Source organism: Balaenoptera ricei, chromosome 4, assembly GCF_028023285.1.
Source record: "Balaenoptera ricei isolate mBalRic1 chromosome 4, mBalRic1.hap2, whole genome shotgun sequence".
Taxonomy (NCBI): Eukaryota; Metazoa; Chordata; class Mammalia; order Artiodactyla; family Balaenopteridae; genus Balaenoptera; species Balaenoptera ricei.
In genome coordinates this window covers 77005614-77017983 of record NC_082642.1, presented here as the reverse complement: position 1 = coordinate 77017983, position 12370 = coordinate 77005614, and the positions used below count along the sequence as shown (strand labels likewise).

The 12370-nt window shown below is 33.4% G+C and overlaps 1 protein-coding gene across 5 annotated transcripts in view; it reads right to left on the bottom strand.

Annotated features, from left to right (window-relative positions):
- The window catches only part of ATP11B (ATPase phospholipid transporting 11B (putative)), a 134911-nt gene that overhangs the window by 94235 nt on the left and 28306 nt on the right, over positions 1–12370 (bottom strand). For 2 of the 5 annotated variants that reach the window (XM_059920587.1, XM_059920588.1), the window contains exons 3-7: positions 9513–9602; positions 7778–7858; positions 2652–2759; positions 2336–2464; positions 1606–1709 (exon numbers count right to left, since the gene is read on the bottom strand). In XM_059920587.1, coding sequence (XP_059776570.1) covers positions 1606–1709; positions 2336–2464; positions 2652–2759; positions 7778–7858; positions 9513–9602 — 512 coding nt within the window. Of the gene's footprint in view, positions 1–1605; positions 1710–2335; positions 2465–2651; positions 2760–7777; positions 7859–9512; positions 9603–12370 lie in introns of those variants that run through there. The other 3 variants (XM_059920591.1, XM_059920592.1, XM_059920589.1) reach the window with 2 other exon arrangements.

Sequence of the window (12370 nt, the reverse complement as noted above, 5' to 3'; positions counted from 1 at the left end):
TGGGATCATATGAGACTACAGCTCTATAACATTTTATTCAATATTGTATTTCAGTATGTTCCTATGTCATTAAATTCTTTGAAAGCATCATTTTTATTACCTACCTAATTCATCTTACATCTATACCATAAAGCCATTTAAGCATTCCTCCTACTTGGACATTAAAAATGCTTTCAATATTTCCCTTATAAATAGCATATAGTAGAGTAAACTGAAAAAATACAGTTAGAGATACATAAAATATCTTTACAGCTGTGAGTTCCTCAAGGATGGAAACTGTGCTTATTAATCTTATTTATCACTTATCATAATGAGCACAAAGGTGCTCAACAATAATTTGTTAAATGAATGAATAAAAACAGCAATAAAAATTTTAAAGTAGTGGTATAATTATGAGTTATTTTTCTATTACAAAAGTCTTCTGTAGTAATTACATTACATTTGTATTTAAAAAAAAATATACTTTCAGTAAGGAAGAAGAAAAGAGAAAATAAAGAGGAACACCTTATATTTAACAGTGAATTATTTCTTATTAAAAAAAAATTTTTTTTAAACTTTCTCCCCATTTTCCAAATAATGTAAAACCACCCACCAAAGCATTAGTTACATTTGATCTCATATTAATCTTATGCTTTCTTAATGCTGCATCATTTTCTAGTTTTTAATACTAATCTTTTAATAATTCACCCTTGTCTGAGACTTGGAAATAACAGCAATAGAGAACTCTTAAAGTACTAAATTCTTCACAGTTAAATCTATCTTATAATTTAAATGCTCTTAAAGCATAGAACTCCAAATTTTTACAGTTAATTGGAAAACACTGTATTGTATCCATATTTGACTTTGATGAAAATGCAAGATCTTTATAATATCACAGAGAAAACTCCATTATAAATATATGGATCCAGAATAAAGATATGTAAGAGATCTGAAAAATCCAATGACTAGTGATAAGATTTTAAAACATTTCAACCAACAAATGGAGATGGAGAATATGACAAGAAGCTGAGGGTAATTTTTACAATGTGGTTATAATTTATATTCTATCACCAGTTATTGAGTAAAAATGAGTAGTTTCTCATGGAAGTCTTTAATAATAAAAAGTTGTTTCCATTCCATAGACCACAATAATTAGCATAGCACTCACTGAACGATGACTTATACTGTATTAATATTTAGTAAATTGTAATGTTAAAAGGAGTTAGTTCCTACTGAACACAAAGACATGGCCCTTGCCTTCATGGAGCACATATATACACACGCACGCACACACGCACACCGTTAGATTATATTCTTCTAAGGAAATAATCTTATTTCTGTTGTAACTACTACTATAAAGTTTATTGCTATTGTTATAAAGCCAATTCATACCAAAGTAGAAGGTAATAGGAAAGAACATGTGAATAAAAGCATGGCTTTTGAATTAATACTTTGGCTTAGAATTCTGGCAAATTCTGCTTTTAGCTTTTTTCCCCTTTAACAGATCTCCCACCTTGCTCCCCCCAATAATGTCAATTAGCTAACTAACTCAGTGCACGTTTATCATTGTAAAAACGAAATCTGTAAACAGAACTTAAAATGAGTATGGTGATTATCACACCATACCTGTACAAGTCTGCTTCTGGTTGCTGACATTCTATCACAGCTATAAGAGTGTCCAAATTGGCAACTGTTTGTAATACTGCTGTTTCTGGAACTGCCACATGGGTCTGAAAAAAAGAAAAATTAAATCACACAGTTTTGAGATCTACATGGGACTTTAGATAACATTTATTTCAAACCTCTTTTACGTATGAAATCACAGCATTCTGTAGCTGAGATCACTTAGCTAGATGGCAGAAGAGAAAGAAGAATGTAAAATAACAAGTAGTAAAAGGAGCTACTGTGATTACCTGTCTACAGAGGACATTTGCATACCAGGAAATTAAGTCTGTGTTAACAGTCATTACTGCTCTAAGTTTATTATAAAAAATTTAATAGGGGGAAAAAGTGAATCAAATAAAATCCTTGATTGTATCAATACTCTGAAAATTGAGAAAAATGTAAATGTGTCCCCTATCTAAAAAAGCACCAATGTATTAGAAGATTATTTTTTTCCTAAAAACACTTTTCACTTTTCTTAAACTTGACTAAATTATGTGAGGCTATCCTTGAAGTAAATGTATAATAACATTATTTCTCTAAAAAAAACTTAACTTTTGAAAAGTTTCAGTAATTGAAAACATTTCTCCTTTATCAGGTCAAACTTTATTACCTTAACCAAAGGAAAATATTACTATAATCCAAAGACATTTTGTTCACCAAGAGCTACACTCAAACATAAGCATGTGCAAACCTTCAGGTTAGTTTCTCCATCCAAGCTAGCAGTTGTAACGTGACAAGAACCATCAAGTCGATCTGAGGACAGAAGCACCAAATCTGCAGGGAAAATTTCATCTTTGGCTACTCGAACAATATCACCCACCTATGAAGAATTTTGGGGAAAAGTGGATATACAGATTTTAAAAGGCAAGGACTTAATTTTATTGAGTTCTAAACAAGTGGTCTATCATAATATTTTAATGTAGGAAAGCAGACTTTTAACTAAAACATAATCAGAGAATTTGTGATTTCAAAATATAATTGATTTCTATTATTTACTAAGTGCATACCCGAATGTTTTTTGATCTAGTTTTTACAAGGCCACCACTTCGAACAACATAAACAGGAGCTCCATTAACTTCATTATCTGAGTTATGTCTTAACCAATCTTCATATCCCTGTAAACATCAAAAGAATAAAAAATGCCCCTCTTAGTATTAGAAGATACTTTTTATCAAATGAGAAAAAGAAACACAAAAACTTCCCCCAAACATTTCATTCATTAGAATTATGTTAGGCTATTCTGACTCAGGTATTTGACATTCATCACTACTAGAAACACTCTCTTCTCTTGGTTTTCATCACATACATGTTCCTGGTTTTCATACTATCTCTCTAGTTACTCCTCCTCAGCTTTCTTATGGGATGCTCCTTCTATGTCACCTTAATGGGCCTTTTTTTTCACCGTTCACTTTCTCACTACCAGATTTCTTCTATCCCTGTGTCTTCAAAAAGTTCTGAAATTTAGGGACTTCCCTGGTGGTGCAGTGGTTAAGAATCTGCCTGCTAATGCAGGGGACACGGGTTCGAGCCCTGGTCTGGGAAGATCCCACATGCTGCGGAGCAACTAAGCCCGTGTGCCACAACTACTGAGCCTGCGCTCTAGAGCCCACAAGCCACAACTATTGAGCCCACGAGCCACAACTACTGAAGCCTGTGCACCTAGAGCCTGTGCTCTGCAACCAGAGAAGTCACCGCAATGAGAAGCCCACGCACTGCAACGAAGAGTAGCCCCCGCTCGCCGCAACAAGAGAAAGCCCGTGCACAGCAACAAAGACCCAATGCAGCCAAAAATAAATAAATAAAAATAAATAAATTTATATTAAAAAAAGGGAAACATAAGCATTTCACAAAGAATCTTTGATTAAATGTTAAAGAGTGGCAATTTAAAAAAAAGATTTATTTATTTATTTTTTTATTTGCTTGCACTGAGTCTTAGTTGCGGCAGGAGGGCTCCTTAGTTGTGGCTTGCGGGCTCCTTAGTTGTGGCTCACTAGCTCCTTAGTTGCGGCATGCATGTGGGATCTAGTTCCCTGACCAGGGATCAAACCCAGGGCCCCTGCATTGGGAGCGTGGAGCCTTATCCACTGGAAATGACTTATGCTATTTTAGAGAAAATTCAAGAACTCAGAGGTATAGCACAAGTATAGATAATGGAATGATATCTAAGAGATAACATTAAGTGATAAAAGTAAGGTACAGAATGTGTTGTATTCTATGCTATCATTTGTGAAAAATATATGCTTACTAATGTGAACACTTTGTATAGATACTTGGACTAATGTACAAATAATGGCTCCCTCAGGGGAGGAGAACTAGGGGACTAAGGGATAGGAACATAAGAGACTTTTACTATATGTTATTTTATTTATTTATTTATTTATTTAAATATTTATTTGGTTTACAATAGCCAGGACATGGAAGCAACCTAAGTGTCCATCGACAGATGAATGGATAAAGAAGATGTGGCAGATATATACAATGGAATATTACTCAACCATAAAAAAATGAAATTGAGTTATTGGTAGTGAGGTGGATGGACTTAGAGTCTGTCATACAGAGTGAAGTAAGTCAGAAAGAGAAAAATAAATACTGTATGCTACATACATATGGAATCTAAAAAAAAAAAAAAAAAAAAAAAGGTTCTGAAGAACCTAGGGGCAGGACAGGAATAAAGACGCAGACGTAGAGAATGGACTTGAGGACATGGGGAGGGGGAACGGTAAGCTGGGACGAAGTGAGAGAGTGGCATGGACATATGTACACTACCAAAAGTAAAATAGATAGCTAGTGGGAAGCAGCCACATAGCACAGGGAGATCAGCTAGGTGCTTTGTGACCACCTAGAGTAGAGGGGTGGGATAGGGAGGGTGGGAGGGAGGGAGACGCAAGAGGGAGGAGATATGGGGATATATGTATATGTATAGCTGATTCACTTTGTCATAAAGCAGAAACTAACACACCATCGTAAAGCAATTATACTTCAATAAAGATGTTAAAAAAAAAATTATTTGGCTGTGCTGGGTCTTAGTTGCGGCATGTGGGATCTTCGTTGCAGCATGCAGGACCTTTAGCTGTGGCATGTGGGATCTAGTCCCCTGAACAGGGACTGAACCCAGGTCCCCTGCATTGGGTGCACACAGTCTTAACTGCTGGACCACCAGGGAAGTCCCTATATGTTATTTTATACTGTTTCCATTTTTTAAAAATATGTGCATCTATTACCTAAAAATATTATAACATTATAAAATATAAAATAAATACTAAAGATTGCTCTGAAGGTCTATGTTTTTCAGGGAGAATCCTTTTGGGAAAGCATTTTTAAGACACAAATTATGTTGGCTCAATTTAAGATGTGGTATGTCAATTTTAGAGAAATTTAATTGAGAGTCAAAATACTTTTCCTGAAACTGTCAAAAAGCATACTTTTATAGTCAGATAACATCAATAAAGCAATAATTTTAAAATTGTCTTTTTCTGAAGTTATCATTCCATTTACTTCCATTGACAAATTTAAAGTAAAACAAAAATGTATTAGAAATCTTTGGCTTACAAGTACAAATGAAAGAGTATCATTACATACAATCTATGATACAAAATAGACTGCTTTTTCACAAGAGCAGTCATAAGCAGATTTACTTAGGGTTTTTTTATTTTGATTTTTTAAAAATTTGCTTTGTTTTGTTTTTAGCAGTTATACAGCGATTTTATAGTGCAGGGATTTCAAGTGCTAACATAATTTCTGATTTTTCAACTGAAAACTCTAGAGACCGTTTCTTGATGTTTCCTACCCTGGAAAATGTTGCTTCCCTTGATTCTTCAGACTCTTGTTGTTCTGCTTTTTACATTCCTAATTACCTTTCATATCTTGCTTACTATTATTCTTTTGTGTAGATACATTTGTCTCCCCAAATCCAAATATATATCAGCAACAACTCTAAACAGTTGGGGAGGCATACAGTTAAAATCTTTTTAAACACAAGTTTACAAACTATAATTCATCCTACATGTCACTGCCAGATATGTCACTGCCAGATTAAGCTTTCCAAAACACTGTTTTAATTCACTATCCTGTTCAAACCCCTCCTGATAACTCTCAAAGAGTCTTCCAGCCTCTTTAATTTAGTACCAACATCCATTTCCAGTATGTTATCTTTTAGTACATTCCTACACAGGGTCAAACATTAGTCAGATATGTCATTCCCTAAAATAGGTCTTGCCTTTTCTTCCATTTAAGCCTTTGCTCAAGTTGTTTGTTTCTATCTCACCTTCTTTACCAACTATCATTTTATCCATATTCCAAGTCTCATCTCTAATAATATTTCTTCCATGAAGCCTTCCTTGATTATCCAGATGAAGTGTTCCATCCTTTCTCTGAATACCTACAGCTCACTGGCTCTTTCTATGATCTTATTAAACTATAATTATTTTTGTATTTGGTCTTGCCTTCTCTAGTTCATACGTTTTAAGCTCATACAGGACAAAGATTATGATATTTACCAGAGCACTATATCTTGCATTACACAACTAAAGAGAAGACAATATGCAAATATAGTTGGAAGAAGTTAAAAAAAAAAATCTAACAACTTCATTCATATTAAAGTATAAACCAGGGCAAGAAGTATTACATTTAACATTGCCTTAAAAATATTCAAGAGATTCATTCATTCATTTATTCACCTATCAAACAAATATTTACTGAAGGCCAAATATGTGCACAACCTTGTTCTGGTCACTGGTAATAAACTAGTAATATAAAACAAAGTCTCTGCCCTCATTGAACGAAACATTCAAATGAAGATGACAGACAAACTAATGAATAAGCATTTATTCAATAGAACCATAGGCAGGCAAAAATGATATGAAGCAAAAAGACCAGAGCAGCAAAGGAGAGAGTGACACAGAGGTCAGGAAAAGCCTAAGATATCCAAGTGGAAACAGTTGTATTTCCAAGCACAAAAAGTTGTATATGTGTGTCTGGAGTTCAGAGCATAGTTTCAGGATACATGTAAATTTAAGACCCATCAACATATAAATGGTACCTTAAGCCACTAGATTGGAAGAAATCACCAAAAAGGAAACTATATATAGAAAAGAGGTCCAAGGGACAAATGTGTGTTACTTTGATGAAATAAATGACATCTACAAAGCCAAGTAAATATGTAGTTGCATTAAGGGATGTGGATGCTTACTGACTAAGAGGAATTCTCATCTCCAACAGAACACCGAATATAGGGAAATCAAACTTAGAACAGTAGCATGATATTCTGACACACTAGATAAATCATGTAACTGTTAATCTACAGACTCCCCTTACCCTTATCATGTAAGTAATAAATATACTACATCTCAGAATTATAAAATGTTTTCCAATTTTGTTTCCATGTCAATTTATACCTTATCCCTAAATCTTATATAATGAATATTTATCATACTGACACAAGAAAATTCAAATTAACTCCCTTTCAGGAGGAAGGGTTCAGTTCTGTATAATTGAGCCTCTGGTCCAATATCTTCTCAAAGATATTTTGAGAAGTGGTAGTATGTAAACATGACATTTCTAGGAATTTTTAAACTTCTTACTTGTCATGTTTATCCAATAATACTGTTTTTCTATACCTACATTTTAATATCAATTCAATATGTGGTTGAAGCTATTTCCCCTAGAGTACTACTTTACATAAAAATCGACCTCACCAGAGGAAGTTGTAAAAAGTAGGAAAGCACTATATAATTTTTATTCAGAAATGTTCATGCCAGAAGTACATGTTCCACTCCTTATAAACATATCCCCTTTGAACTGTATTTCCTTTAAATACGACCAAACTCTACAAAGATGATTATAATAATTAATCTGTTTCATATATGAATTGGTTTGTACATATAAAATGCTTGTTTTTGGATGCTTCCTAGGTGTATCAAAGGAACGACATATTTTAACAATTGTAATCATCCCATCAGTCACCAGGTACCTGATAACGATGGCTTAACTCAGTTTAATTTTACCATAGGCAGAATCAAATAAATTTCTTCTTATGAAAATTATTTTCACAACAATAAATCTTACTTTGGAGTGGAAATATTAAGCAACTTCTGAATGACTTGGGAGAAAAAAAACAATACAAAGTATTTCATACCTGCTTTATGGCAGTTACTGTTATCACAAAGAATAACGGAAGTCCACTGGTAATTGGACTGGTAGGTGTATCAATCATAAGCTGCATTAAAAAACAGAGAAGGCAGAGTACATTTTATATTGTACACATCACACTATTAACATCTAGAATCTCATAATTATTGGGAAATCTGAAAACATTATACAAAACATGTATCATGGTCCAGATGAAAAAATAACATGAGAGAGAGACTACGCAGTGAGTGTAGTTTAGTTCAGTTTCACAAGTTCACTTTGATGGCTTTTATATGGGGTTAAGAATATCTAAATGTATTGCATACCCACAAATACTGCTAGAGTGGACTCAGTCTCTGCTTTCTTAACAGAGTACTTAAGGTCTTCCTCGGTATTTGCCTTGGAGGGGAGCTATAGCTGCTCAGAATCTCATTTCACATTTCTTTGCCCATCCTGAGAAATGCTGTAAAGTCTGTCAGTTTTTACCCTGGGATCCAGAATAAACTCACCACTTAGGGAGAGAGAACAAGAAATGGGACTAGGGAAAGGGTTTCTTTCTACAAGCGATACTGTTACACCTAGCGGAGCCAGAAGGGTACAACTTGGAAAATGCTGCTGCAATTATCTAAATCATACAACTGAGATTTCAATAAACTGCTGGAGAAGAAATATTTGCAGTAATTATATTTGGTTATTTAGAACATGGGTCTAACGATTTATTAATATTCCTTTACTGTGGGTAGGCCAATTAAATTTGTTCTACTCCACACACAAGCTGAATTCCTGATCTTAGCTAGTAATTTCACAAATGCATGTTACAGGGACAGAGTAAGTATAAATTTCTCATTTTTCCAACTAAACCAAGCTGAAGTTCTATTGATGAAAAAAAATCAGAAGTTCCTTTTCTGTTCATGAAGCAAAGCAATTAAAAAAAAAAGTTTCCTCAAGCTTTACAGTGACTACTTCACAAGTTTTTTTTCTTTTGAAAGCCCAGGTTCTATGGAGAGAAAAGTTCAGAGTTTATACAAAAATTCAATGCCACACTGGAGGAGACTGCCAAGGTATTATCAGAAAAGAATAACCTCTTTAAAAGAAAATGACAATCACTTAGTTTAAATCTTGATTTATACTCAAGTTTCATAAGCTTATCTCTTGATATTTTGACATTAGGAAAAAAAGCACAATGTGAAAATCAGGAAACTGTCAAACAGCTTATAATGAACATAGATTTAGCTTAAAAAATAGTCTCCTGGAGAAAAATCAATATTCATTTTAAGAATATAATTCTTAAAAATTATAATTAAAAAAAATTTTTAAATAAAAGTAAAATTTAAATTAAAAAAAAGAAAAGCCAAAGAAAGATTTACTTTGTACAAAGATGGTTCCATAGGCAGAAATGTGCCAAAAACATGTGCTGTATATTAAAAGCCAAAATATTTATGTCCGAGGCAGAACATCTGAAAGGATGATGTTATTTTCTTGGCTTTGATTATAATTATCAGCACCATAGCAATCAGTGATAAAACGAAATACAATTAATCTTAAAATTCATTGGCTATTTTTCAGACATCTTGATGCGGTTTAAATCATTGTATTCAGTGAATACAATGGGGAAGCCCTGCAAAAAAAAAACAATGGTCCCACAGTCAAATGATTTAGAATGAAATATAACTTTTCCCTGAAGATATATTTTTAGAACTCATGTCTATAAACTTAACAATTTACGAAGTGATAAAGCTTACCTGAACCAAAAATATAATAAGAAAATAAAAGTTTGCCACTCTTCTGAATTGTTCAAATAAATTTTTTGGAACAAAATTCCACACAGTATACTAAAAAAAAAAAAGAAAAAAAAAAGAAAAAAAAAGATCAATAAGTTAATATTTTAAAATAATATATACTATATACATATAATAACAAGAAAAGTAGTATCAGATTTACTAAGCCCTTAGACAAATTCATGTAACTCTCAATGCTACAAAAACTATCTGGTTTTTAGAGTTTCAGGGCTTTTATTCTAATTTTTTCTGTCTCTTACTATTTATTGGCAATTTTAGCATAATTTTTAAAAATGAGATAAACTGGAACCCATCAATTTTGCTATTAAATTCTTGGTTTTTTAGAAGTTGGAGATGGCAGATCTAAAATAGTATTTTAATAATTGATTTTGGATTTTGGTTACACAAGACTGAACCTAATGCTGAAGATGAAGTAAGAGTTGATAGAAATGCTAACAGTGGATTCAATTTATTTTAAGTTTTATTAAATTTATATTATATTATATTTATGTATTTATTTTATATTTTATTTATTCAGAAACAGAGGAAATGGTATAATTATTCAGTTATTCCGTTAAGCGTGGGATATGGAAAAATAACCTAGAATGTGAAAAAGATTAAAAATTACTTTAGATAAGTGATCACTGGTATAACTATCAAGAAAATCTCATAAAGGATATGAAAATCTGTCACAATGTCAATTTTTAAAGACAGTAGAGTATAATGGTTATGAACATAGATGGTAAAGGGTTAAACTGCTGTGGCCTAAATCCTAATCCAAGGTCATTTAGTGACCTTGGACCTAATCTCTTTGTACCTCACTTTGTGCCTCTATAAAATGAGGACAATAATAACAATCATACTGTATAGGGTTGTTATAAAAATTAAATGAGCTAATATATTTATGAAGCACTTACAACAGACCCTGGCTCATATTAACTGCTGTGTGTCTGTTGTTACATTATTAATCAGTTTATAAGCCTATAATGCTATATTATGGGGGCAGGGTAATATCGTACAAATTTTACTTGTGCCACTCACTATTCACAACACAACTTTATGCATGAAACAGGGAAACACTTCACAGCACTGTTACTTTACCCTATGTCCATTCTCTCAGTAGAATGTAAGATCCCTAGAGACATTGTTTTATTTACTGCTCTATCGCAGTTACAATAGAGCACACAGAGATCAAAACTTTAGCAGAATAGATAAATAAATAAATATGGTTGGAAAAAGAATTTTTTTTCCAGATAACTCTCCTGATGTCAGGCAATAACCACTGGTCAATTCAACTACTGACCAATAACCATTGGTCAATTCAACTATTGACCAATAACCACTGGTCAATTCAAATATTGACCAATAACCATTGGTCAATTCAACCACTGACCAATTCAAGATTTTCTCTGGTGCAATGGAAGACGGTTCTAATTTCTGAATTTTGGTATGTCAGAAATTTACTTCTTAATCAGTTTTTTCCTTTTCTTTTTTTTTTGGCTGCGCTGTGCGGCTTGCAGGATTTTAGTTCCCTGACTAGGATTGAACCCGCGTCCTCAGCAGTAAGAGAGGAATCCTGACCACTGGACCACCAGGGAATTCCCTTAATCAGTTTTTTGAGACCTCAAACATCCTTTCACATATGAACAATTTTATAAATACAGTTAGGGTCCCAGAAGAGCCCACAAAAGCCTATTTGACCCAAGGGTATATAGAGAATAGTACAATGCCTAACACCTTCCTTTCTTAGGTGAAATTATATTTTCAGTTCTAATCTGGGATACCTGCAACATATTTACCTGTGGTAGTGGTAGCACCAGTGGCTCTAGAATCTGGGATTGGGAACTATGTTCAAGGCTCTAGAGAGAAGAGAGGTAGAGACTTCCTGGAACCAGAAGAAGTCGGTGCTCAATGTGTGCATATGAGGTGGTAATTCTGGGTCAAACCATCGCCAGTTGATCTTCACTGGGGTAAAAAGGCAGTTGTCCCTACAGGGGTCATAGTATTTCCATGCAACTTCCTCAGCACCAGATCAAATGTATAAAACTTTATAGGAATTAACTTGACGATGTTCTATGTTTTACATCAATCTATATAATAGTGACAATATATTTTACCTTTCAGAATCTTGAAAAGAGCAACTATATAAGTTGGTAATAAAGTAAATTGGTTTCAGGATGCTTTCTTTGGCTAGCTCAATAATACAATGGAAAAAGTGAGAATAAATAAAAATTTCTTAAGAAAGCTAGCTTACAAATGTTAGGAATTATTGTTTTTGGGTTTTCTGAAATACAAACATTAATAGATTGAATGAGTCTAAATTCTGCGTTTGTCCTGTCACACATAGAGGAGGCACTCTAGTAGAATAATATTAAGACACATGAAAAAACTTCTAAGAAAAATAATTCATTATGCTTTAAAATTCTTTTAATTATTATGTAATAACAGTCAAGAAAAATGAACTAGAAGTATACCTTCTCTATAGCTATGTATACAACTTTATCATTGACTTTTTTCCTCCTAAGGTCTGACGTTAGTAAGAAAACGAAAACATGGTCATAAACTTAAACCTTCTGCAAGGAAATTTTTTTTTTTAACATCTTTACTGGAGTATAATTGCTTTACAATGGTGTGTTAGTTTCTGCTGTATAACAAAGTGAATCAGCTATACATATACATGTATCCCAATATCCCCTCCCTCTTGTGTCTCCCTCCCACCCTCCCTATCCCACCCCTCTAGGTGGACACAAAGCATCGAGCTGATCTCCATGTGCTATGCGGCTGCTTCCCATTAGCCATCTATTTTACATTTGGTAGAGTAT